The sequence below is a fragment of the Cyprinodon tularosa genome, unplaced genomic scaffold (genome assembly GCF_016077235.1).
Source record: "Cyprinodon tularosa strain WSP-4 unplaced genomic scaffold, ASM1607723v1 ctg522, whole genome shotgun sequence".
In the NCBI taxonomy this organism is placed as follows: Eukaryota; Metazoa; Chordata; class Actinopteri; order Cyprinodontiformes; family Cyprinodontidae; genus Cyprinodon; species Cyprinodon tularosa.
In genome coordinates this window covers 796,300-824,018 of record NW_024039255.1, presented here as the reverse complement: position 1 = coordinate 824,018, position 27,719 = coordinate 796,300, and the positions used below count along the sequence as shown (strand labels likewise).

General features: G+C 38.3%; 2 protein-coding genes across 3 annotated transcripts in view; one reads left to right on the top strand and one right to left on the bottom strand.

Moving 5' to 3' along the window:
- The first annotated feature begins 151 nt into the window (after positions 1–151).
- Positions 152–7,484, top strand: chic1 (cysteine-rich hydrophobic domain 1). The gene is made up of 6 exons (XM_038304000.1): positions 152–313; positions 2,642–2,696; positions 3,637–3,792; positions 4,056–4,112; positions 4,585–4,644; positions 6,171–7,484. The coding sequence occupies exons 1-6, from the start codon at positions 165–167 to the stop codon at positions 6,219–6,221; spliced, it is 528 nt and encodes a 175-aa protein (XP_038159928.1). The 5' UTR covers positions 152–164; the 3' UTR covers positions 6,222–7,484.
- Positions 7,485–10,097: 2,613 nt separating this feature from the next.
- The window catches only part of lnx2b (ligand of numb-protein X 2b), a 33,628-nt gene continuing 16,006 nt past the window's right edge, over positions 10,098–27,719 (bottom strand). For both annotated transcript variants that reach the window (XM_038303966.1, XM_038303967.1), the window contains exons 3-10: positions 27,262–27,455; positions 24,044–24,243; positions 17,261–17,674; positions 16,173–16,322; positions 13,641–13,815; positions 11,866–12,109; positions 11,232–11,390; positions 10,098–11,152 (exon numbers count right to left, since the gene is read on the bottom strand). In XM_038303966.1, coding sequence (XP_038159894.1) covers positions 11,017–11,152; positions 11,232–11,390; positions 11,866–12,109; positions 13,641–13,815; positions 16,173–16,322; positions 17,261–17,674; positions 24,044–24,243; positions 27,262–27,455 — 1,672 coding nt within the window. In that variant the 3' untranslated portion in view covers positions 10,098–11,016. The remainder of the gene's footprint in view (positions 11,153–11,231; positions 11,391–11,865; positions 12,110–13,640; positions 13,816–16,172; positions 16,323–17,260; positions 17,675–24,043; positions 24,244–27,261; positions 27,456–27,719) is intronic.

Sequence of the window (27,719 nt, the reverse complement as noted above, 5' to 3'; positions counted from 1 at the left end):
TGCTTATTTCGTCGTTGTTGTTGTTTTTTTCATTACTTTCTGTAGAACCCCCATAAAAAACAAACCTGAACGCCCCTCGGTACAGTTTGTTTCACTGACTATTAGATTATAAAAGGTCTTGCCATACAGCTTCCAGCGCTTGTAAATCTGAACGCAGCGGGGCGATGATGAGCGTCTTACTACCCAACATGGCGGACTTTGATACCATTTATGAGTTAGAAGACGAAGAGGATGAGCACGTAGTGAGCGAGGAGCATTTGCCAAGATACTGTCCGGAGCCTGTGATCATGCGAGGGGCCGGGCACATCACTGTGTAAGCAGAGCTCTCTTTTTCTCCCTTTTCTTTTTGTTTAAGGGCTCGCTTTATTTCCACAGAGCCTTCCTAGCAGAGGCTAGCCCGCTGCTGCTAGCAGAAGCTAACGTCAAAAACACAACAAAAACAGTTGAACATATGTTATGTTACGGAGCTAGCTGGTCTGAGCAGCAACCACCCAAAGTAACTGCTATTTATCACCATGGCAACCGTTACCTGGACGGCCAGTTGGTATTCAAGTTAGCTGTGTTTACATGTGATTAACCGTTCGCTACAGGTCTTATCTCCGAGCAGTCTAAACCTTTTGAATTGACATTATTAGTTTAGCTCAGTCTAACGGTTAATCTCTCTAAATTTAACAGAGTTTAATGAACAGTTATGGAGGCTTACACTTCAAAAACGTCGATTAAGTGATTCTTAGGCTTAGTTTAGCATCCTGTCATTATTTTCAGATGCCTTCTAGTTTTCATTTTGCATCATTTACCAATTCCTTGTCACTTTATTCATCTTGTCAGGAGATGTAGACAGCTCTTTTGTCAAAACATCCCTATACAATTTCTTTATTTAATTCACATTCTATACCTAACTCTATGTTTGCTGTATGTCTATCTTTAGGATCTTACCATTAAAGCAAATTCCTGAGACATCTAACTAGATGACCACAATTCAAGCACTAGTAGTCCTAAATATACATAAATCTGTTAAAAAAATCTTTTAAAATAACAATGGTGGGTGAAAGAAAATCAATATATTTCAGTTAATGTAACAGGTGGAAATGAATGTGTGTTTTCCTGTGTATTGTTAGATTGTTATTGTCAGGACTGGTCATGGGCTGGTATCAGATTGATATGATTAAATTAATCAAAACAAGCCAGTATTAGGAAAACAACTTAGTCCTATTTCTTCTAAAGGTGTCAAATACTGCTATTTAAGGTTTAATAATGTTTAGGAAATTCAGATTTTATCAGGTATTTTAACACAGACTGTTGGTAAAAACAACAACAACAACAACAAAAAAACTCATGTCGGGCAAGCTTAGTATTGCATAGTGCACTGAGTATTTTATTTCCTTATATATCAACATAAAAAACAACATAAATGTAGTTTCTTAGATCACGGCTGCAGTTTTAGATTATTTTAGTAATAGATTTATTCATTGTTTTTTTTGTTTATTTTTTTTGACTAGTGCATCAATCTGAATAGAAATATCCATCCATCCATTATCCGACACGCTTGTCCCAAGTGGGGTCGCGAGGGGTTGAATAGAAATACTTAACACTTAACATCAATTTAATATGACTGGCAGAAACATGTAAAATTATTTATATATATATATATATATATATATATATATATATATATATATATATATATATATATATATATATATATATATATATATATAATCTTTTTCACATGTTGATAATTTAAAAAACAAATGCTTTCAGCTTGATGTTTATTTAAAGCATTAGTTCATCATGATTAATCCAATTGATAATTTCTGTCCTATAATATATATGTAATATTTCCAAGTGTTTCAGAGTTTCTGTCTTGCAAGCAAAGGCAAAAGTGTAGCACCCTTATTTTAGCCAGCTGACTGGCAGTGCTCATGCTGCATACAGCTGAAACAAATCTACAGCCTTTTTCTAGCATCGAATTGAAACGATCTTAAACTAAAGGAGCAGACAGGTAGACAAGTTATTGAAAATAATAATTGTTTGTTAAAGTGAAATATTACAGCCTGCCTAATATTACATCCAAAATTGCGGTGAATTTTTCCAGTTTTTCTACAGCACTGATTTAATTTAAAATAGTATTTTGTCTGGACTGGAGTGTAATGCTTAATTTTTATTCCCTGAAGTTTTTATTTTAACTTCAGGGAATAGCAAGGTTATTACTATTAAATTATTCACTTTAAATAAAGAGGCTTAAATAATGTGCTGCTGACTGATTTGTTTGTAGACCCAAAATGGTGGGCGTTTTTAGGCTTGATGCATCAGATGAATAGGAAGAAAAATGTTTTTTAATTGCCATCAGAGCCGATCATGCTAAAACTGTTATTGATAGAAGCATCTCTAGTTTCACACGATGGCTGAATAATCTCTGCAAATTAGGTAAATAATAAGAGCAGTTAAAAAGCACTCCTATTTAGCTAATGAGGGAGAAATGTTTCCCGTTCTTAACTTTATTAATGTCTATCAGTCATTTTTGTCTCTGCAAAAATACACTTGTTGATTACATTCCTATTATATCCATCTTTTGAACTTTGTTTAAGGACATCTTCACTGCCATATAAAATTCTCTGGCTTTTTTATGTATTTTTTCCAGGTTTGGTTTAAGCAACAGATTCGACACAGAATTTCCCTCCATTCTCACCGGAAAGGTACAGTTTTTTGTTTGTTTTTTTCAAAGTTTTCCTGCTGTTGCATGGTGCTTTCTGTTGAGACCCAACAGGGAAGAAATAAGGAATTAACGCTGCAGTTTTGCTTTTGTTCTGCTGCGCCTTTAACACCCCTGACTTCCCCAGACTGCTCCATTCAAACTTCCCTAAGCGGGTTTGATCTGATGCAGATGCCTTGTAAGCAATGCAGCAGGCTGCATAGAAAAGAGGCTGAATGTGCTGCCGTCCAGCTCTGTAAATGAGTAAGCCATCCATTGGGGTCGGCTGGATTGGGGCATCCCTCTGCTTTATTTTGGCAGGGTCCAGCTACAGGTGATAAAATAATGAAATGAGGATTCTGCTATAGACAGTGCAGCTTCCTGGGTCGGACGCAGAAACACAAAAAGCCTGCTGGGGGATGAGCGGGCTGAGGGAAGTGTAGGGCCATAAAAAGCACCTTCAGTATTGTGACCCAGGGTGACATGTGATGGATGAGGTCACAATTATGATGATTGAAGGGTGCAGATCAGACCCTGCTGGGCTTTATTCTGACTTCTTTCGCTGTTTGTGAAGAGACCTTTGCATCCTGTCATAAAAGATTACGACCCCTGTTTTATGGCGTACAGACTCAGCGAGGAATGAGCATCCATTCAAGTTGTTTGGCCAGCGCTGCCACAGGCTCTGAGCTTATCTCTTCTTTGACTCTCTGCTTGCCTTGAACAGTCTGGAGCTCAGTTAGCAAGTCTGGGGTGTAGAATTTAAGAGATCCCATCTCTGGACAACATCTGCAAATATCTGCCCTTTTGGTTTTCTTCAGCTCTTTGATCCTTGTTCAACAACAATAAAGCTCCTTTAAGTCAATAGCACTGAGAAACACTTGCATTGTTCCCTCTTCCTTTTAGCCGTTCTTTCCCCATACATCCACTTCTTTTTGTTTTTTCAGGTAGCACCGGAGGAATTCAAAACCAGCATTGGCAGGGTGAACGCCTGCTTGAAGAAGAACCTGCCAGTAAATGTAAAGTGGCTTCTCTGCGGCTGCCTGTGTTGCTGCTGCACAGTAGGCTGCAGTCTGTGGCCCGTTATCTGCCTCAACAAGAGAGTAAGTCCGACTCTTTACATCAGCTGCGTTCATTCGGGGCCGTTGTGGCTCTGTGTGGAAGTGATGCTCTCTTTCCCTGCCCAAGGTGGCGTCAGTTGAAGGTTACGTTAGTGGCAACAGAGTGGAAATTACTAGCTGGTAAATTAGGAGTTCAGTCCATAAAACCCTAAAATTGGGGCTGTTTACCTCTACCTGTTGGAGCATTTGGTTGAGCTGTGATTAATGTTGTTTAAAACGCTTTCTTTTTTTATTTCCTTCCAAAGACGAGGCGGTCCATTCAGAAGCTGTTAGAGTGGGAAAATAACCGGTTATACCACAAGGTAAGAAAGTTGTCAAACTGTTAAATTTGCTGGTGTGTGAAGGTGCATAATTAGTTGGTGCAAGTGTGCGAGCTGAGCATCGTCGTGATGGATAACGATCATTAATCTGTTCCGAGAACTCCGGCCTGCCACAGAGATCTAGAGGTCCGAGAGGGCCGTGAGGTCAGCAGTAAAAGGCTGCGTGTTAATTTTGTATTGTCTCACAGCAACAAATTACAGCTAGTAGCTGTGCAGAGATATAAAGGAAGCTCTTCAGGGTGTCTGGCCACAGCTTGACCCCCGCGAGACCAGACAGTCCTGCTCCTGAATTCCCCCGATGCTAAAGAGGAGAGATTTCAGACAGATTTCCCTCTTTCTTTCTTTCTTTCTTTCTTTCTTTGTGTGTGGCTGGGGGATGTATGATTGTCTTTGTTTTTGTTCCAGAGCAACTGAGATGTTCAACCATTGTTTTCATCTTCTCTGCTTTCTTCAGTTAGAGCTGCACTGGAAGCTCAGCAAGAGAAAATGTGAAAGCAGCAACATGATGGAATATGTGAGTACCCTGCAGCAACAACAGAGATTTATAATGTTTTGACTTAGATTAGCTGACAAGATTCTGAAGACGCAAAAAGATGTGAGTCTAATAAGATGGTGGACATAGAAATAGTAAGTCTGTATCAGTTCTCTTGGTTGTTCAGATTTCCAATTCGTTGTATACTGATTATACTTACTGCTTGCAACTCCACAAACATTGCATTCACTCAGTCATTATCTTGAATGTAAAATTAATCTGAAATAATCTGGAAAAAAGAAGAACTTGCCCGTTTATTAAACTCTTATAATGATGCTGATCTTCAAAACCCCCTGCTATTGTTAATAAATGGTTCCCTTAAGTATAAATTTAATTCTGATTAGTTTTTTTGTTTTTTACGCCGTTCGTCCTTCAATTCTGGAAAAAGAAGCAACACAGAGCTTGCTGGGCATAGCATGCAGATGTTATTCGCAATCCTCCAGCAATGTTAGTAGATGGGTAGAGCTGAAAACTGTCCTGGAGAAAAGTGTGTTAGCAGGATATTCTCTAACATACAACCAGAGCTACAAAGGAATGGTTTAGATCAAAGTATAGTAACGTGTCAGAGTGGCCTAGTCAAAGTATTTACTTCAAATTCACTTTTTTTCTTTTACAGTCGAGATGAGCGACATTGTCCAAATTTTAGCTGTGAAAAGTATTTCCTTTTTGGGGCTAAACACCTCTGTTTGCAAACATCATCATTTTCCTTCCACTTTGATTAATCCGATTAATTGTTTCAGCCTTAATCAACACCCAGAGTTCTTCACATTTTCTGAAACATCAACCTATCTTACTAAGATTTTATATACTAGCTAAAAGAAAAAAGAAGGATTTGCAATTATTAAAATAATAGTCTACTAATTTAGTAATGGATAAACTGTTAACTGGTATAGAGGCTCTAAAACATGCCTTAGCTGACAGAGCGACCCACTTAGAGGAGTAATTATACCAAAATTGTAAAAAGAAAATGTTAACATTTTGAATTTAAGATAAAAAAACAACAACAACATTTCCATCTGTCAAAATGCTCTATCCAGAACTCCATAAGTGAAAACGTTTTGGTTACACCTGGTTTCATTTCATAGAAAGTCTTCTTTAAGGAACCTTTGATTATTAGATTGTTAATCGATTAATCAAAAACAATCAACTGATTCATTGATTTGCAAAATAATTGTTAGGTGCAGCCCTAGTGTTGATATTCCTTCATAGTACTTTGACTTTTTAAATTTAATTTCTCCCAAAAAATATTATTGTTAATGCCAACTAAACAAAAGTCAAATGATAAAACATTGTTATTATGAGGTCATCATAAATGGTACGTATCTGCCTCACAAAGATGGCTGGTGGCTTTTGGTTTTACCACCGCAGGTTATCATTTGATTTCTAACAATGCAGTAAATGTTGCTTTTAATGATAAAGTAGCCTTAACATATTTACTGCTTCTTTACTGCAGATTTAAGGTTTGTGCAGCTTCACCTGATTTCTGTTTTCCTGTCTTGTCTCTGCAGGTGATTCTTATAGAATTCCTACCTAAATACCCCATACTCCGACCGGACTGAGCAGACTGTTACCAGACCGGATGGATGGCCCGAGTCTCATCCTTAGTGCCTTGTGTGTATATATGTGTGTATGTATGAATGCTAATATATATATATATATATACACACACACAGTATGTTGGAAAAAGGGTCTTTGTTTTCGTCTTTTGTGACGACCCCGTACATCTCCCAGTACCTTGAATAGAACAGCATCTGCAACACTGTCACTTTGGTTTAGAGCAGATTTTGCACATGTTATCCTTTTTTTTGTTGTTGTTATTGTTGCACTCTGATTTTTTTTTTTTGTTATAAAAAGTAAAAGTCTTTTGAAAAGTGCATTTACCCCAAAGAACCGTCAACCTGCATCTGGTGAAGAAGTAATCACTAGCAGAAGAATGTGATGCCTTCCTCCTTCCGTGATGATCCTTGCCTTATGGATGGTTTAAAAAAAAAAAAAAAAAGGATGCATATACGTATATATACTAGATGTAAAATGGAACAGGAAGGATGTGGGGTATCCAACAAGTGTCTAACGCACAGCGTTTGTCCCCCCTCTGTCGTCTCTCTCTTTATATTAACTCTTTATACCTGGGATTTAGCTAGTACAAGATCTTGACGTGTAAATACCATGGTAGAATAAGCTGTACAGTGGTTTACCATTGTTTACATAAAGTTTACTTAGTTGTTTAGATTTTTTTTGCCAATATATTGCTGTACCATAGTTTTTATTAATGAAAGATGTCTACGTACTAGTTCATATGGACCTGTTTACCTTGTAAGCCATATATAGTTACATGTATCTGATGCCAGAGCTGAGACTGATTATTGCACTTGAGCCCAGAGGAGAATGATGATTTTTAACCCTTAATATTCAAACATGCTGTACGTCGGTTGGTGTTTTCTTGCCAATGAGTGATAATCCAGTATATATTTTTTAATATTTCAACTATTAGCGTTATTTTTGTAGTTTTGTATTCGTCTGTGCCGTGTTGGGGTCACTTAGGAAGCACTTCAGAACATGTTGAAGAAAAGCCTCATTTCAAAAGCTTCATTTTAGTCACCATCTTGTGCAAAAGTGTTATTTTTCATAATTTCAGTCCAAACATTGCATTTTTATTAGAGTGCCTCTGGATTAATACAGAGCTCAGATGTTTCAGGTTGAATCTGTTATGTACGAAGGAGGCTTGGAGTCCTCCTCCCGGTGTTGTTACAGTTCTTGTAAATGTTTGTCACCATGACCTAACTCCTCCGAACAGAGAAAATAAATAGTTGATTTTCATCTTTTCTTTTCATGCTCTGACTCCCTAATTCTCATCATGTCTGACCTTGCCTAATGTTGTGCGACCGCAGACGTTCGGCTTACAAGCAAAGCTGTGGCACTCTGTCATGTTTAACAAGGTGCTGAATCGTTAACTTTAACAAGATGGGGTGCAATTACTTGACACATTTGTTAAACTTAGGAATGCTATTACCATAACCTGCTGCTACTTCCTAATGTTATAGGCCAGTGCTTGCAGAGGTGGGAACAAGCTTTGCCTTGTTTCTACCATATCTCGCTTAAAAAAAAAAAAAAAAAAAACTTGCACTGCTGCCATTTTATGGTAATTTGTTTCTGCCTTTGGTTGTAACTCAAGTTTTTTCTAGTTTTTAGTTATGAAAAAGAATGCTACGCTTTATCACAATTGTTAAAATTGTATAAAAACCATTAAAATTGTTTACTCTTGTAATCTTGCACTAATAGAAGAATGGAAAAAAATGTACAAACCTTTTACTTGAATAACTTTATTTAAACAGCTGAAAATACAATTAGGAAAGTGCATTTGTAAAATGTTTTAAACTTAGATTTGTTATTTTAGGAACTTCTGATTGATAATTTTTTGTTTTACTGAGGTATGAGTATGCAAACTATTTTAAAGGGAGGGGAAGGATTCAGCTGATTTCATCTCCACTCCAGCAAAAACAAATGCAAGTATAAGTTGTTTTTTTTTTTTTTTTTTTTAGCTCTACTGAAATGTGCTGGTGAAGATTCTCAGTCATCCAGGTCAAAGTCATTCCAAGAAAGAAAATGTTAAAACAATCCACAGGACATTGTTTCCAAGTTTTAAGTAATTTCGCTTCCCATCCAGGGAGCTTTTTCAATTCAAAATGTCAGGAATGGGTGTGCAGGTGGGGCAGTGCTTAGCGAGCACAACCCATGTACGGAGGCCTGACCTGGGTTCGAATCCTACCTGTGGTCTTTCGCCGCATGTCTCTCCCCCTCTCTCATACCCCCTTTCCATTCAGCCTACTGTCGAAAAAAGAAACCACTAGTACCAGGAAAATAAAAAAAATGTCAGTAATGCAGGAAAAAAAGTGCACGGTTTTATACAGTAGCCCATCAAAACCTTGTTTTTGTTTTGAAAACATGCAAATTAAAATGGACGAAGGGGTCCACCCCTTTGGAATGGGGTTCGTTTGGCTTCTTTTGTTAGCCTGCAATGCCCCATACTTGCCTAAGTGTCTTAAAGTGGGTCGCTCTACTGAAACTTTAAAATGCTTGTTCAGATGAGCTCTTCAGCAACATGCACTTTAGGTGGATTTGGTTTTACACAAACGAAGAATATATGGAAAAGGCCTCCATCACTCTGTTGCATAAGGTGGAGGATCTGTGGTGCTGTGGGCCAGCTTGTATTAAAAAACAGGGGAACCTTGTTCAAAATATATATATATATATATAAATATATCTTTATATTGGTGGTACCCGTGGTAATTGGGGAACTCGAGGTAGTAACCGTCAAAGTTCAGGAGTGGATACAGCAGATGCCTGGAAATGCATGACATCTCAGTCCAGAAAAGCGCAGTTCTAGGAACAGCAAACATACTGTGCAGAACCCTCAACCTCCCAGGTCTCTGGTAGAGGACCAGAGCTTTGAGGAAAAAAGGGGGAGACTGTCCACGGTGGGTGAGAAAGAGTTTGGGTTTTTTTTACTACAAGGTTTTCATGAAACACTGGATAAACTCCATCAGTTGTACTACAGATGGTTCTTTTATTTGTGAAGAGCAAAAACTTAAGTTTATTTTTACTTAAAAAACAACTGTGCACATCATGTATAAGGACTAAAATAATCATTTTAACATATGGACAGTTTTTTGACCACTAGGGGTCAGACTGTACAGTTTATTTGACATTGAACAACCCAAAGGACTCACCAATCAGATGTCCTGCATTTAAAGCATCAACATAGGAGCTTCAGGTGCTGGTAAGGAGCCTCTCATTTGCTTGAGGTGTGTTTAAACAGAATAACAAACAATTACAAGAAAGTGGCTCTTTAGACTGGAGTCAGGATACCCCAGCACAGGGGTCTCCCACCAGACTTGAATTAATTGATAATTGAGCAGGTAATGCAGTCATTGTATTCAGGGGGCAGAAACAGATGTAAAAAATGCAGGGAAGTGGGTCTAGGTACCAGGAGTTTTAGTGGCTTTAGCAAACGCTCCCTGCAGAACCCCAGATATAGAGCCTGAGCTGTAATCCAACAGTTTGAGGAAAACTGAATTTGTTTTAAACGGCTAAAGTCAAGAAACACATGACATTTCTGTTAACAGATGGTCCTCCATGCAGATGGTGTGTTTCTAGATAGGAAACCCAAAAGCACTGCAGAAATCTGGAGTTGCATCTATACGAACACTTCCTGGGCCTCCATAGCACAACACTTTTGAAAAATATTGATCATCTTCTGCTTCATTATCCAACTCCTGGATCCAGATATTTTTTTCTAGGCAAGAAGACATGACTTCCTGCAGTGATCTTTATTTTGAAATAAAGAATCTTTAAGTTCTTGACCACTACACAATCTAATGTTTTATTATCTAAATCAGATTAAATTTCTACTCCATATGGAATGAAACAGACCATAATATGATTGATATGATTTTATTGAACAAAATTAAACAGCATAGGATTATTTACACATTACTTGGTGTACATTCCAAAAAGCCACTTTGTTTTGAATCGAAAGGCCACTTTAAGTTTCTATAAACAAGATGTGGTAGAGAGACAGTTTAAGGCAGTTATATTCTGGCTTGTCCTTCAATACCTCCAAGGCACCCACTTCTGCAAGTCTGTCCAAATATACTAGTTAGACACAGGAAATAAATACAGTGCTAAAATAGGGGCTAAAATATTGGAAGAAAAAAAAGGGAATTAAAAAATAAAAATCTCAACAAGAATTGATGACCTTCATGGAAAAAAAAAATGTTGATGGTTTACAATAAGAGTCGTGAGCTTTTTCACTGTTATTGAATGTGAATAAAAAAAATTAAACTTAAAAAAAAAGGAATAAACCCAAATGTGGTGCCATCATCTGTGCATGTTTTGACTCAAGCAGCTTTAATTCTGCTTTGTTCTGTAACGCTACTGGCTCCTCTAAAGTGAACATTTAGTACTTAAAAACACTCCATCCCTTTAAACACTCACCTACAACCGTTTTGATTTGAAATATTTTGCATTATTTTCAAATGGGTCTTCATTTCAGACTTAATCACAAACTGTTGATTAATTTAGTATTAGTTTATAGTCAGGATTCTTTTTATTTTTAATATGCTAGAAACTGATGGTAGATAAAATAACAGAATTACTCTTTCCAAGTTTATACTGAATATAAATTTGATCATTTGTGCATCTTAGCATTAGATCCATTTTCTACATGAGTCCCAAACGGCTTTAACAGTTCGGACTGTCTCCATTATGTCAAATAAAGAATCAAGGACATTGGGTTGGATTAAACAAATGCAGCTTAACAGGGCTACTTGTGTGTGCTCATTTGAACTTCTTTTATTACACCAGACTCCCCGGCCAGGACACCACGGTCAGGGTGACTTTGTTCTTCTGCAGCTTGAGCATGGGGATGAGGGAGGAGTTGTTCATCCCCACGGTCGTAGCTCCATTCACCGCCACAATCTCGTCGCCACACCTGAAGAGAAACATCAGGTGTTAACATGGAGAATGGAAAAACACAGTGGTTTAGGGAAGCATTGTAAGGTGTAGCTTACTTGAGACGGCCGTCGAAATGGGCGGGTGTACCAGGCACGATAGTTTTAATGAAGAAAGGCTGCTGCCCATGGCTCTCCTCGTAGCCGCCGACGATGCTGAAGCCCCAGCTCTCGTTATTGGTTTTCTGTAGGACAATGTCTCTGCACCAGTGCATGTGGCTGAGAGACAAAGATTCAGAGTGCATTCTTTCAGGTAAAGACATTTTTTAAAAGCAGCGAAAATAGCCTGACAAACAGGAAAATACTGGTTGTGATTATGGGTCAGTGACTTTAAGAGGCAAAAAAACACAAGCCAAAAAAGATTAAATTATTTGTTATAAATTATTTAATCCAGATTAAACCTTATCTTAAAAAAAAAAAAAAAAAAAAACTCTGATCAAATCACAAAAATCAAAAAGCTAGATCAGAGTTTCTTAGAGTCCATTTTCATTTCCCCTTTTTTTGGTAAACATTTCATTTTTATAAAACTAATTTTAAAGGAAAAGTGGTCAGGATTCTGGAAAAAATGGCAGCAGTAAAACACTGAAGACTTTGATTGATAACCGGACATTTTAGTCCGTCCCTGTCCTATTCTCAATCTGTTTTATCAAAACAGATTGATAAAACAGATTGGTGGGGAGGGGGCCAGCGTTACCTTGGTAACCCCAGCCAGTGAGTCCACAGCGGCGTCCAGGTACGGGTCTCTTCTCGTTGGTCCTCCACATGGTCAAAGTCATCCCTGCTGCTAGTCTCTGTGTCCTCCTCGCCGCCTTCGGAGAGGGTCTGGATCACACGCAGCACCACCTGGGACTGAGCTGTCTGGGCCTTCAGAACAGAGACAGCCTCGCTGTAGGTCAGCTGGGTCAGATCGACTCCATTGATGCTCAGCAGAACATCACCTATGAAAGAACAGTTTCACATTTAATTTAAAGGTTTTCAGCAGGATTCTAATACAGAGGCCAGACCCTGTTTTTACAGGCTGCATTTTCCTGCATATTTGAACGTCCGGGCATTTTATTGTTCATATTTGCATTAATATAAATTAATGACACAGTTTCTTTAAATATGCCTTTATTCTAATCCTCAGTGAACCAAACCACACTGGTTCAGTAAAACACTCCAAAGTGCTCAAAGTGAACATCTGGACATCCTCACTCTGTCATTCAGCTCCAAATACCTTAATCAGCCGGTATTTGTAACGACTAATATTAAAGCAGGTTTTAACAATATATTCTTTATAATTATGTAGTATTAAGTCACAAAAAAATTAGGTAAAAGTAAAAATCCTTAGCCGATGGTCATGAGATTTAAATTTGTTTATATAAAACTACATAAACTTTAGTTAACTGAAAACATGTACATTTTACTTTTTCTCTATTTCAATCGGATTGATAGTGATAAGGCAGCTCCTCTTCAAAGAAGCTGGCCTCTTTTTTAGCTAACATCCTCTCTGTTTAACGGCCCTTAAGCCACACAATGTGTATCCATGAATAGAAGGAGTACAAAAAGACAGGATAGCCCTTTTCCTATTCAATCTATTGTCATTAATCCACAAAAGCTGTTCAAGGATCAGTCCAGAGCCAGCATCTTGTCTCCAAACAGGTTTTTGCATTTTGACAGCTAAACTACTGGCTCTTAGCCAACACAGAGCAAACCCTTTAAGATGGAGGTACAAACTGATGCATTGAAATGGTGAGGACAAACATGAACTAAGTAAAACACCAAACACTTTATGAAATATACAAATCAATTGGTGCTTTTCTATTAAAAATGTTTATTTTATGGAGTAAGAACTGACTAAGTGTAAACCCAAAGTTTATAATAGCAGGTGTTGACAAAGGGACCAAACAAACAACTGCAGCGACAGGTTCTTTGGACAGGCAGACAAATTGAACCATGAACTGAGCTATGTCAGTGAATACTGGATTTAGAAGCCCGTTTTTCTGTTGCAAATCAAATTCCAACTCTCTGAGTTTCATATTGATACTTAAAAGTCAGAGAACCACCTCAGGGTTAAAATCAAGCACAGGAGCAGCAGCAGGGCAAAAGTCAGTGAGCTTATTATTGAGCAATGCAGCAAGGTGACATTATGTGGGCATGAGTCATGATTCTGCTGATTATCTAAATAGAATATCTTTGGTGTTCTAAGGTAGACATCTTAAGATAAATAGTCCCATTCAGAAGAAAGTTAAAACTTTTAAATAATCGCTCCAAACATAGCGGCCGTGTCTGTGTGCACTCTGATTCCTAACAGCATTTATTAATCCAGGTTTCCATCTAACCCACTCGTTCTCTCAGAGAAGCTCGTTTAGATTTGAAAACCACTTCAGTTACCACAGTTAAACCGGATTTCTCTATGTCAATGTAAATTTCTTTGAAAAAATTTTTATTTTTTATTTTTATTAAAGTGTAGAAGCCTTTTTTTTGTACCTCTCTTGATGGTGCCGTCTCTGTGCAGACAGCCAACAGGCTGCACACTCGTGATGTAAACAGGCAGCCTGCTCCGACAATCCCTCCCCCCAGCTATGGTGATGCCCAGAGAGGTTCGAGGCTCCTTCTTTAAGCTCACTGTTTTCTCCTGACATGAAAAGCCACCTGGTGGGTCCTATAAAAGAAAAATTTTTTAATAAAACGGTTGCAAAAAAATGGGGGTAAAATTGCATATTAAACAATTGGACCTATTCAAGACACAGAGCTGCACAATTTATAACATTGTAATGCATTTTAATGAGAGGATTAAAAAAAAACTTTCAGATTCTCAGCAGGATCCTTTGACAAAGCGGATCCCTCTCAGAGGACCACTTGTAGAGACAAATGTGAAACATTTGAGACAGAGCTGAGAGGTAAAGGCTAGAAGCAATGTGTGAGGATCAACACTCCGCTCTTGTAGTGGAAAAGATGTGTGGAAAATGACGACTTCAACCAGCCTTCTCTTTGCTCCACAGTCTGTAAACTGTCAGAAGGGAAGCTTGGGGGAGGCGGGGGTTCTTCCTTCCCACAGCAGGGAACCCATCCCCCCCAGCAAGACGAAAAGATTTGACTCCACAGGTGAAAGCTAACTGTTACCAGCTTTGATCCTCTGGTCTTCCAAAGAAACAAGCAAAAAAACAACAAGCCTGCGGCCCCATGGCGGCAGAGTGAGCAGCACCCCTGGTCTTTTGATCAGGACAGAGGGAGGCCCCACAGAAGAGCTTTCATCTCCGCTCACCAACGCAGGTGTCTGCTCTTTAACCCCCTCCCAAACTGGAGGGACTGCTTTCCCTTTAACTTACTGTGTGCAGTATACCTAAACAAATCAAACCAAATAAAAAATAAAACTCTGAGGAGACAGAAAAATATAGGATCTTGTCTTAGAGCACCAATTATTCATACCTCATAATTACCACCAGCCTTCAAGTTATCTATCTGAGTTTTATACAAATAAAAACAAAGTGATGTATAATGTCAGAAAGTGATAATGATAGATGGGGTTCAAATGTTTTGCTGATTAAATAACGTCTAAAAAAATATGGCCTGCATTTATATATGGCACCATTTAATCGGTACTTTGTATCCGTACCCTTAGGCTGAAGCTGCAAGTCTGCCAGGTTTATAAGTCGAGAAATATAGTAAACAGCATTCTGTGAAATGGTCAAAGCTAAAATATTGTTTTATAACATAAATCCTATCCAAACTTCTCCCGAACTTAATTCCTGATATTTTGCTTGGTCTCCCTGATGCTCTGAGGCATTCACAGTTAAGCTGTATCCATATGGACAAAACTATTGGTAGCCCTTCTTCAATAAAAGAAAACCCCACAGATGTAAGGCCTGTTTCATGAGTTCATTTTCTATAATCGTTCAGTTGAAGCATGTTTGGAAAACAATGTCCGAGTCTCACTTGTATATAAACGATGAGTACCAACAATTTTGTCTACATGTGTACATTAAGATCAAATTACACATGGCTGGACTGTTTAGATGCATGGAAGCAAACTGGTTGTACTGGATTTCATTTACAGGTAACAGAATAAAGGGAGCTGAATGTAAAATCAAAGCATATAATTGTTCTAATTCACTAACATGCTATAATCCCTGTTGGTGTGCCACATACACTTCCCAAAAAAATACAGTTTGTGGTTATAATTTATTTGCACAATGCTGTATAGATTCATTTTAAACAGCAAGGAGGAGCTGTTTACCCATCAGATAATTGTGAGGGCAAATTACAGGAAAAAGGAAGACCAACTCAGACAACCCAGATGAGGTCAGATACATAGTTCTTTTATAAACACATGTTCATAAGGAGACCAGCTCGGTCGTATTCTTGTCTGTCGCAGGAGGAGCCCACCAGGGGGCAAATCTGAGAGCTCAGTTCAAACAGAGATGTCAGGGCGCTACATTTTTTTCATTCCAAAATTTGAATCTATATTGCCGTTTACATGATAAAAATTACTAAATGAGAAATGTGACAAAAGTCTCAATAAAAAAAAAAAGAAGCATTTAGTAAAAAAGCAAAAACAAAACAAAAGGTTAAACAAAACTTTAGCAATGGATGGAAAATAGAGGGAGTGGCAATGATTGCTTAATGCCCTAATGAGTCTGAATGCTGATACGAGAATAAAATGAAATGTTGTCCAGCTGTGGTAGGAGTCCATCTCCATTTGTTATCAAATTGTTTATTTAAGTAAAAAAAAAAAAAAGAGGCAGGACTTCAGTACCTAGGCTCTCCCATGGTGACAGGAAACCTATAGTTTTTTTCAAAATGGTTATTAAAAGGGTGGCTCGCTTGTATTAATATAAACCGATACAGCCAATTAAATATACATTGAATCTACTAGCAGACAAGTTTCTAGAAACATGCAGAAGTAATATATTTAAACAGAGAAGTGATGAACTGTCAGAGGTAGTCAGGCTGATAGCAAACAGAAACAACATAAAACAGTAGGGACAACAGATAAAAGAAACCTATGTTTAATATAACCTTTAAGTAGGTGGTCTGCCGTCTGAAGTACTGCGGCTCAGGGGCCCTTCTTACTCCTCTGCTGTGTTGGCCCTCTCTGCTGCTGCTTCCTCCTTCCTCTGGATTCTCTGCTGGCCTCATTACAGCAAAGTTCACACACTTTTCACTGTTCTAAAGACAGAACAAAAAGAAATATGTCTTTTAATGTTATCTAGTAGTTTAACATCTTAGTGAGATTTAAAAAAGGCTCAGAACATACTCCGGCTCCAACCTTTATGGTCATTGGAATGCCATGTTTTCCTAGCATTAATCTGCCCGGAGCATAACAAGTCTGTCTTTAGGAACATTAGAAGTAGGGTCTACTAGAGGGAAGGTTTTTTGTCCTTTTTACATGTTTTTATGTGTTTCTTATGCTAATGCATAGAGCTAAAAATGACTTCAAAACTTTCTCAATCATTTTTCCCCCTCATTTTCATGTTTCATCACCCTGGCCTTTGTTTTCCAATCGTACAGTAGTTGTATCATTGTTCTCATTAACTGAGCTCTAGGGTCTGATGTGAGCAGACAGATTATCATTCATATGATAGGATTATATTGCATTTTACACTTAACTTATGATATAATTATACTATAGATATAGGGCATTACTGAACACACACCCCTAAATACACACTATTAAGTGTAATTGGTATGTTCTTAGCAAAGTTTGATCCCCTGGTGTTAAAGTTGTACTTTCTAACTTTTCAGCATTGAATGATACACATTTACAGTTTGTTTACAATCACTTTCTCATTTGTTCTGCAGAGACTCTACAAATGATATCAAATGTAATTGCTGCGAGGGAATAGTTATAATTTCTTTAGTGATAAACTTTCCTGGCATTTCTTTTTGTGGAATCAGTAATGACAACCATGACTATAACAAAACAAATGACGATAAAAGCTTCTCAACCAATATTAACAAATAACTAATACTCTGTAAATATCTATATAATCTGACTAGTTTCTGGTTGGATACAATCTACAATGACAACATTGAATTTACTCTAATCAGTAGCAGGCTGTTCATAAAAACATGTTGTCCAGACAGTAATATCTTTAGATCTATACCTGTATGATGAGGGCAGCACTCTCAGGTGTACCATGCATGAGGTCATGCCCATTTATGGCCAAAACTTTATCATTATTCCTGAGTTTTCCATCTTTGGCTGCCAAACCGCCCGGCAAAAGGTCCAGGATAAAAACACCGCTTTCATCAGACTTCCGGATAAGTTTGATGCCGAGCGGCTCTGTGCGGTGGGTCTTTGTTAGCATGACATGCAGGACTTTCCCAGGGTTTTGACTGGATGGACTGTTCCCATGAGGACTATGGGAGGCAGTGAAGCTGGAGGCGTGATGATCCGACCGTTGGTCCCTTATTTTGAAGCCTTTCTCCTGCATGACGGTCAGCCTGAGGAGGGAGGGGTGCTGCAACACTGCAATCGCCCTGGAGTGGGGAATTGAAGCCAGGCTGACGTCATTCACCTGGAAACAGGACACCGTAGGGAAGAAACAACACTGTCAATGGGAAGACAGCTGAATACTGACCCACAAACTTTCCTCCCATTAAATAAAGATGCATTCATTTAGTTTCAATCTTTGGTAAATGCCTTTATTGCCATGGTTGTTTCTCTTTAATAAACTTGAAAGTAAGCCCCTTGCAGGGGCAAGAGCTTTGTGATAACACAAAGAATGAAAAACTGCAGCCATTGTTTTGTATCCTGAAAGCAAACTATTCATTGGCAGGTTCATGTTTTCATTTTCAGAATTGCAACACAACATTGCTCAAAATTAATTTTAAGCTCCTTTTAGATGCTGATATTAAATCGGCCTAAATTATTTGATACACTGCAGATTTTGCAGGGTTTCTCACTTTCACAATTTTTTATCATATAGGCTCTCTTCGACTATGAGAAAATCCACATCAGAAATCCAGAAAATGTCTGTTTTTAAAGTATTCAGTTTGTATTTTATTGCATGACAATAATTTTAAAGGTCTGAAAAACAAAACTTAGTATTAAGTATAGAAACCTTTGATAGGAGTAATCTCTATGATTTAGACTTTCAGCTCCATCGAAAGGTTTTGCTGTTAGGGTCAGGTCTAGAGACAGGCGTGACAGCTCCAGGACCTTCAAAGGATTCTTATGGAGCACCTCCTTGGCTGTGTGCTTCTAAATATGTCGTGCTGGAAGATCTCGACCCAGCTTCAATGCCCTCACTGAGGGAAGGAGTTTATTGAAACATGGTCCAATCTGTCCGGCCCTCAATATGGGGCAATCATTCTGCTCCATAAAAGCAACCAAGAGATGTTTCCTTTCATTGTTCATGGTTAGAAGGTAGGGTTGTAATCATCCTCCTTCTTCCCCTCAAACACCTTGAGTGGAGTTCAGACCAAAAAACAAATTTTTTCCCTCACCAGACCACTTGGTCTTCTCCGTTTTCTTCTCTCGATCATTTATACGGTCAGTAATAAACCTTAGATGACCTGGACATGTGCTGCGTTGAGCTGGGGGACATTGTGTGGGCTGCAAGTTTCAAACATGGTGGCAAAGTGTTTTTTACTTATGGTCTTCTTTGAGATTGTGGTTCCAGCACCATTCAAATAATTGATAAGGTCCTACTTTGTAGTCCACACCCTGAACTTAATCCCAGGTGACCCACGATGTGACATCTTGCATGGAGCCCCAGACAAAGGTGGAATGACCGTCATCTTGCATTTTCTTCCAATTGCTCCAACAGTTGTCTCATTCTCACCAATCTGCTTGGCTATTTTCTTGCAGCCCATCCCTGTCTTGTACAGATCTACTATTTCATCCCTGATCTCCTTAAATGTCTTATGGAGCGTTGTAGAGAGTCTGTTTGTTTGATTAAGTGTGTGGTCATGTGTCTTTTATACTGATAATGTCTTGAAAGAGATGCATTTAATATAGGTAATGAACAGAGAAGAGACAGGCCTCTTAAACAGGCCTGTTTAAGCTGCAGTTCTTACCGGTTTATATAATATCAGATGGGTAAATCATGCAATAAATATAGGTTAAAAACCAGACAGCGTAATTTTCTGGATTTATGTTGTAGATTCAGTCACAGTTGAAGAACATCGATGATAAAAATGAAAGCCTTCTTTCTTTTCAGTATATCAAAAAATCAGCAGTATAGCAGATACAGTTGTGTTCGAAATAATAGCAGTGCCTCAACAGCAGCAAGAAAATCACTTGTTTTATTAACATTTCAAACTCTATACCCCAGATAAGTTTCTGGGGGGTAAAATAAAGGTATAGAAAACCAACAAACCCAACAGGACAGCCATGCATACTGTGGATTCTGTGAAATTGAATGATTAACTGAAAAGGGTGTGTTCAAAAAAATAGCAGTGGTGAGTTCAATTAGAGAGGGCATCAATTAGGGAGGGTATTCTGGGAAAAAAGGGTGTTAACAGGTGATCCGTATTTAAGGATCAAGACAACTGGCATGCTGGCTGTGCATTTGTCCTGAAAAAACAAGGAAAATGGGTCGTTCAAGACACTGTTCTGAAGATGAGCGTTTCCTAATAAAAAAATTGATTAAAGAAGGGAAAACATACAAAGAGGTGCAGAAAATCGTTGGCTGTTCAGCTAAAATGATCTCAAATGCCCTGAAATGGGAGCAAAAAACTGAAAAACGAGGAAGAAAAAGAAAGACAACCCCTCGAATGGACAGAAGAATAGCCAAACTGGCGAAGACTCAGCCAATGATGGGATCCAAGAGGATCAAGCAAGACCTTCAGTTGACAGTGAGTACTGTGACAATCAGAAGACGTCTTACTGAGGTTAACCTTCCAGCAAGAAGCCCCCGCAAAGTCCCACTGCTGAGAAAAAGACATGTGCAGAAGCGTTTACAATTTGCCAAAGAGCACATTGACTGGCCTGAAAAGAAATGGCATAATATCTTGTGGACAGATGAAAGCAAGATTGTTCTTTTTGGGTCTAAGGGTCACAGGCAGTATGTCAGACGCCCTGCAAACACAGAATTCAAGCCAAAGTACTCACTGAAGACCATTAAGCATGGTGGTGCAAGCATCATGATATGGGGATGTTTTTCATACTATGGTGTTGGTCCGATTCACCGCATACAAGGGATCATGGATCAGTTCCAGTACATCAGGATCCTGGAAGAGGTCATGCTGCCATATGCTGAGGAGGAAATGCCTTTGAGGTGGACCTTTCAACAGGATAATGACCCCAAACACACCAGCAAGCGAGCAAAAGCATGGTTCCAGATGAACAAGATTCAACTGATGGAGTGGCCAGCACAATCCCCGGACCTTAATCCCATTGAAAACTTGTGGGCTGACATAAAAAGTGCAGTGCATGAGGCAAAACCAAGAAACGCTGAGGAATTGTGGAATACAGTGCAATTATCCTGGGCTGCAATACCTGTGGAACGATGCCAGAAGTTGGTTGACTCCATGCACCACAGATGTGAAGCAGTCATCAGAAACCGTGGTTTTGCAACAAAATATTAGTTTAGGATACTCAGCTAGGTTCACTTATCAAGAATTTCTTTGTTTGTACAGTACATTTTTGAGTTTCCAAGGAAAGATGGCAACACTGCTATTCTTTTGAACATGCCATTTCTTACTTTATTTGAAATATTATTATTATTATTTAAGTTTTGATGACTTTGCGCAATTGTTTTGCTTTGGAATAGAATGTACTGTGTCCCCAACGTATCTGTGTTCATTAAAGTACAATTTCTTTGAAGAATTTTGACATTTACTCATTTTTCTAAAGGCACTGCTATTATTTCGAACACAACTGTACTTTTCCCCACTATATAGTTATTAGTTTTTCCAAATTCAAAGGAATACAAACCCTAAAATTTGGGGTGATCACAGATACAATTGGGAGTGTTTTCTATCAGCTTGATAATTGTTTTTGGCTGACATCGGACTGACTTACTGTGCCAATATTGGATTGGAACATCCCTTACTAAAAGTATTATGCCTTTAAAGAATGTGAGAACACCCAGGGGTGATGTCATGACTGTATGCTTCCGGGTTGGTGTTCATTGGAGACACACCTGTGGGTGTATTTCAAGGCAGGAGTGACCAAAGTCCACCCTCAAGGGCCGCTGCAGGACATCGGCCCTTGAGGGCCCTTGTTTAGCTACCCTGCTTCAGCACACCTTATTTCCACAGATAGCTGATTATCAGGCTGTTACCGAACTGCAATTATCAGAATCAGCTGTGCTAAAGCCGAAAAACATGGAAAGAACCCTAGAGGACTAATTTATGACATGCCTGTTTTAAGGCAACCCCTCAAAACACGCTGCTTCCTTGTGTGACCTTATATGAAAATGAAAAGAAGCAGCTGCAGGGATAAGTGCCCAACACAACAAAAGCCTTGGTTAAACTTAAGAAATTACAGTTTTCTGATATTTTCATCAGACATTATTTGAGGAATCCTGACTGACCTAAAACGAGAAATATTTACAGCCCCATTTACTGCTTAAGCAGTTATTTATCAGACAAAGCAGATAAGAGGTAAAAACTGGCAATAATTAAAACCTCTTAAAAAATTTTAACTGAAAACTTCAGTTCAGTTTCACTAAAAAAAAAAAAAAGGAAAAAAAAATAAGAAGAATTTCTTAGAAAAGAAAGTGTCCTGGGGGGGAATAAACACCACATTACATTTCTTTGTAAATCAAAAGCAGTGAGTCAGACCATGACAAAATACAAGTGAAATTTCTCTCTCATAGATGACGTGTTTGTGCCTGGTAAAAACACACCTAGTTACCATGGGGATAAAACTTGTTTATCGTGAACTACCGTCCCCCATTCCCTCACTGAAAAACAGAGCAGTGTTTACATTATCTTCAGAATACAGCTTGGAGTCCTTCACTCAAACCCATCCCGGGATAAGCGGTGTCACGCTATGCAGCGTTTCCCACACATGGGCGGGACACCTGCCTGTATTACTAGGCATACACATGTAATTAGTGATAGATTTAAATATTTATTTGGGAATTAATTACTATCCAAAATAATAACTCCTTTATTACAGAGATCCCCCATTAACCCCAATCCTCTCTTTTAATACAGTCGTATCGTATCTGTCTCTTCCCTCATAAATCACAAACACGCTAGATAAACAGATTCTGTAGCCAAAGAGGGCTCAAGGGCTCCCAGTGTTGCCAGCCTTCCCAAACATTTAGCAACATTAACCTATCTGTTGCTATAGAGAGATTAGAGGCTGAGATCTACAACTACTCTTTAAGTGCATAATAGCAGGGGAATGGTCCAATATTGTGCACCAGTAAAATAATTAGCAGCAGTATGCAGTGCCATGAAGATCTGCTCCCAAATATTTTCTTCTACCAACTTCAGCACAAAGTTATTTATCTGAGAACACAGTAAGACAGGTCAGCAGTGTTTAAATCTCAGAAATCTTTCTTTAGGGGACATTTAGCTCTGTATGTGGCCCCCGTGCACCCCGATAGAGCGCTCAGCACTGCTCAATGCATGGTAGCCTCTCTGCCCTTGCACTTGATAGACTATATATGGCTCATCAGCACCATCTGATACGTGTAAAAATAGTTCTTGTGTAACTTTCGGGATTTAATTTCTTCAAGCTCACCAGAGCTGAAGCAAAAATGTATATAAATGGTGGGCATTAATGGTACAAAGTTTAAAAATGGATTATAGACATGCTTGAATTCTAAAAACTGTTGAGAAGAAGGCTTTGCATTTGCATTTTGAATTAATAATCAAGTCAGTTCAAAATATTTATTTTAATATTTTTCTTAAAATAATCTAAATACGGAAGCTAAACTAGCAAAATCTAAAATGAAAGTGTAATATAGCTGTTCTATATAGATGATATTGGTCTAAATCTCTAAAAAAAAAAAAAAAAAAAAATCTTTTAATGTGCATGTAGGGTGTAAGAAAACATGAAACCATGAACCAATATATTTTTATATAATAATGTAATGAGCATTTTTAGTCTACCTTTTTCCACAATTCATATTTCAAGTGAGGAGCTTTTCTTAGTTTTTAAATTTGTGTGAAGTCAATGAAATACAATTTGTCTTAACCTTGTCTCATACAGGCAGTTATTAGACAGTAGCTATGTTTGTTTAAATGAAAAAAATTTGAAGAGTTTACTAAAATGTGTTTGCATCAGAAGAAAATGTGGACTCTAGTGTTTTTCCGGACATTTGTAGTCATAATAAAATGACCTGTCGGAATAAAAATATGTCATATAAACATACTAATTGGAATATCCTGATAGCATCTAGCCACTCAAAGCGAAAGTATGTCATGTGGAGGCGGAGCATTGGCATAACCCCACCTCTCAGTATGTTCAGTTTGCTCACACAGAAATAAACTAAAGAAACTTTACAAAACTACAGCTCAGAATAAGTTTCAAACATCTAGCTTCTTGGACACGAACAAAGAAAATATATTAGGGAATGATTCATGCTTCAGAAAAGCATTTAAACAAAAACAAAAATTGCTCAAGAATATATACTAGGATAGAAAGTCCTGATCAGCCTGTTTTTCTCTTGATACTGACTAAAGCACATACTGCGATCATTTTAAGTTAATGTGGGCTGCCAGCTTAATTATCCATTTGCTTTTACGCCACTGAATCATATAATAAGGTAATTAACAAGACCCTTGAGCACTTGACCTCATGCTGAGGAGGAACTTCAGCTATTTGACCCAGGTGTGCTCGTGCAAGGGCACATCTTAAAGGTGCAGGACATTGGCCCTCTAGAGTCAAACTAAAGCCAAACCCCTCTGTCTGATCACCCTGCTCACATAAAAAGACAACATTACACAAAATGTAATGGCAGCATCTTTCTTCACCCCACCTCTAGGATATGGTCCCCTGGAGCCAGTCTGCCATCTCGAGAGGCTATCGAGTCCCGGATGATCTCCTGGATCACTATATTTCCCAACGGTGTATCTTTCCCTCCAACAATACGGAGGCCTAACTCCTCCTCAGGCTCATCCCTGAACAGCTCCACCACGTTTGCCTCGGCCACAAGACTGGACCGCAGGGGGGTGTTATCTACAGGAAAGAGGACCAGAGCACAAAAATGATTAAACAGAGCTGGATTTATTATGTTTGAATCAGGTAATTTAATCCTTTTTTTTTTTTTTTTTACATATTCTAAGCTTGTTGACAAATATTATGATGTAGTTTTAAACCATACTTAGCTGGACAGAAATATCTCCACGAAGAATGTTTACTGTATTTGTAATATTATTTATAATTTTCTTATCGAGGCTTACTGTTTCCATATCACGGCTTGTTTGTTTTTTAGAAAAAATAGAAATACAAAATATGTTTAAAGGTAAAAATACAAATTTTACTTCCGATTATGGATAACTCTTAGCAGTCAGGGAAGAATAAAGAATCCTTAAAATGTAAAGCTAAATCTGCAGAACCCATGGCTAATGCATTGAGAAACAATTCAAAATTCATCAAATAAAGTAAAACCAAACTCTGTTTTTAAATGCCAACATAGTTGGATGTAATTCAGATTTAGGTTGTAAAATCTAAAACAAATAAAACTCTAGCATAATTATTAGAATTGAATTTTAGCAACCCTGCAGTCATAATGAAAGCATGGGGACAAAATCAAAATATTATTCAGAGCTGAAATTCTGACAAAAACAAAAAGAGAGAAGAATGTGTAAAGGTAAATCCACTGCAGCTCATCAAAGCATAAAGGGCCCCTCAGAACAAAAACCTGCAAGGACGGCTTTTAAAATAAAATGACTTGCTTCAAAAACTATAAGAAGTCTGGGATCATGCTTTGGTCAGATAAGACTATTGTTTTGTTGTGGCATCTTTGTGGAGGATCTGGGCAACTGGGGTGGTAGGGGCCCAGAAAAATCAACCATACAGGTGGCCGTGTTATTCTGAAACTTCAGGAGAAGATGATAAGCAGACAAGAAAGGGTGGGTGGGGGGTGGGGGTGGGGGGGGCACTTGTGGTTAGAGCTGAAAGCCTGTGTTCTGACAAGGCTGCAGGTACCAGCTTCAAATCCAAAAGCCTGCACCTCTGGGTCTCTGATAAAGACCCTCAGCCTCAGACTGTTCTGCTGATGGACGGGCAGATAGACAAAAGAAGGACAGAGTTGGACATGAGAAGGGGGATCTTTGGGCTGTGCAATCCTGCTGAAAAATTTATTATAATACAAGCTATTATATCTTTCCATATCGATAACTGATTGGTGTTTTCTTTACTAAATTGAAATAAGGACCAGGGGAGAAAAAAAGCCATGGTTTAACTATAACCCCACTTCAAAATAACCTTTAACACATAAAGACCGGTCAGCCCTGCAGCCAACCTTGCTTAGCTTGATGATAAGAGTTAAGAGGTTAAATCCTTTCCTTTAAAAATTGTATTTCACATATTTTTTTCTGCTATTGATGAGATATCTATGGCAATATATCTATATTAATTTATTGAAAGCCCTAGCAGATCTTGATAATGAAAGTTCAATTAACTTTGCTTTTAATTTTACTTTCATTCAGCCACCAACCACCTGTAATATGATAGCAGGATGCTGTATCATCTGTTATGTAATGTTTAACAGGAGTTTGTTGACCTTTGGTTACAGCATGATGACATTAACAGCCCAGTTCACTTTCATTTTACTTCAACTCACACTGGTTGCAAAACACGGTTAAATGAAGTAATTTTGTTTTTTAACAATCACCCTATCTCAAAACTAAAAGGTGCTTATATGCTACGAATACCTCAAGTGTGCGCAAATTTTACAAACTATAAAAACATGACTTTACTTTGAAATATGCATGAGCTGGTTTGGTATTCATGCTGTATGATAATCCAATCAACACTAACATGGTGTCCCTGTATGCACACAAAGATTTCAAATGTAAAAATAGATCTTTTAGATTTTGTTCATAACAGCTTACATGTGAAATGTAGTTTTAAAAAAAATATTTTATTTTCTACGAGACTCTAGGATTTTTTTTTCCACCTCATTTGCTGCTAGGCAACAGGAGTATCACATGGTTGATTTGACATCACAGAATGGCTGAAGAATTTTCTTCTTTGTATATTAAAATCAAATATTCAAGAATCTGGCTTTAACAGCATTTAGTTCCTAAAGGAAAAGTTAGTTATCCGATTCCACCTTCTGATGATCCCCCTTTCCCTGGAAGAACTAATGTTCACCTTTACAGGCAAAGCAAAGCAATTATTATCCAGTGATGTGTCAGCCAGTCACATTTTCCAGCTCGCTGCATGCATTTTTTTCCAGCACTCAGCAGGGGTTTAAACATATCCCCTATGAAGCTTGACCTAATGGACCTGTGTTGCTTTATGTGTAAACTGCAGATGCAGGATAGGAGGTTGAAGCTTTTCCATGGTTTATGCATGTTATGCACACTGCTTTAACCTTCAACACTGTCTGCCATCTGATGTCATGATCCGGCTTGTTGTGTGTAAAAACATGTTCACCTGTCACTAATCTGTTTCCTTTTGGTCTGTCGGAATAACAGAATGGAAACAGAAACAGCCCGGTAAGGACATTTTTACACCAATGATACCAGACAAATGTGCCTAAGTGGTTAAAGACTGGAGAGATGAAGTAAATCAAAGGAATTAGCATGTTGACACAAACAAAAAAATAATAAAAAGGTATGAGTCACTTTTGGGTCTTTATAGGCCAAGAGCAATTTGCTGCAATCGAAGAGGCATTCTAAAGTGTTGACAGATTTTGGTCTGTGATGAGGGTCTACTGTTGCTTTAAGGGTTTTTCCGATTATGCAACTGTGTGGTTAAAACATCTGTGAGCTGGTACATGTTCCTGCAACTAAGGTGATGATTCACCTGTGCTCGAAAGTATAATTTCAAACCAAGAACATTGACTGCTCATTCCTCACAGTGATGCAACCATCTACGTTTAGAATAAAAAGCCCTTAAAGTAAAATCAACCGTCACTCTGGAAGATAGGCAGCTTATACGAACAAATTCAGAGGAAGATGTAGTCATATTAAACATGTTTTGACAGGAAACAGAAATGTTTGATGAAAGGACTCCAGTCCGTACCATCGTCAATTTCCTCATAGGCAGGATTAATGAGACCCGGCTCAGACTGATCCCTGGTGGGATTTCGAGACAGCGTCGCTGAATGTTTCGCATCTCCAGATGACTCTCCATCACCCTTGCGCCCTTTTATTTCATTCCAGGAAGGCCTCTTCCTCTTCTCTGCTTCTTCCCTCAGCCTCTTAAAAACAGGACATCTGGGAAAAACACAAAGACACCACATGAGAGGAGGTTTTATTCTTAGAAACAAAAATATCAGACTATAAATAAACAGAAAGAGACCACACTAATTGGGTCATAATACATAAATCCATGGAAATAGATGTTTAAAAAAGTTTAGCCAACAAGGGAGGCTAAGAAAAGCAATATGAATAGGATTAAAGCAGAGAGTTTGGTGTGACAGGCTTTGTTTGATTTAGTCAGCGATCTGAGCCTCCTGCTTATCCCTTGGTCCTGAACTT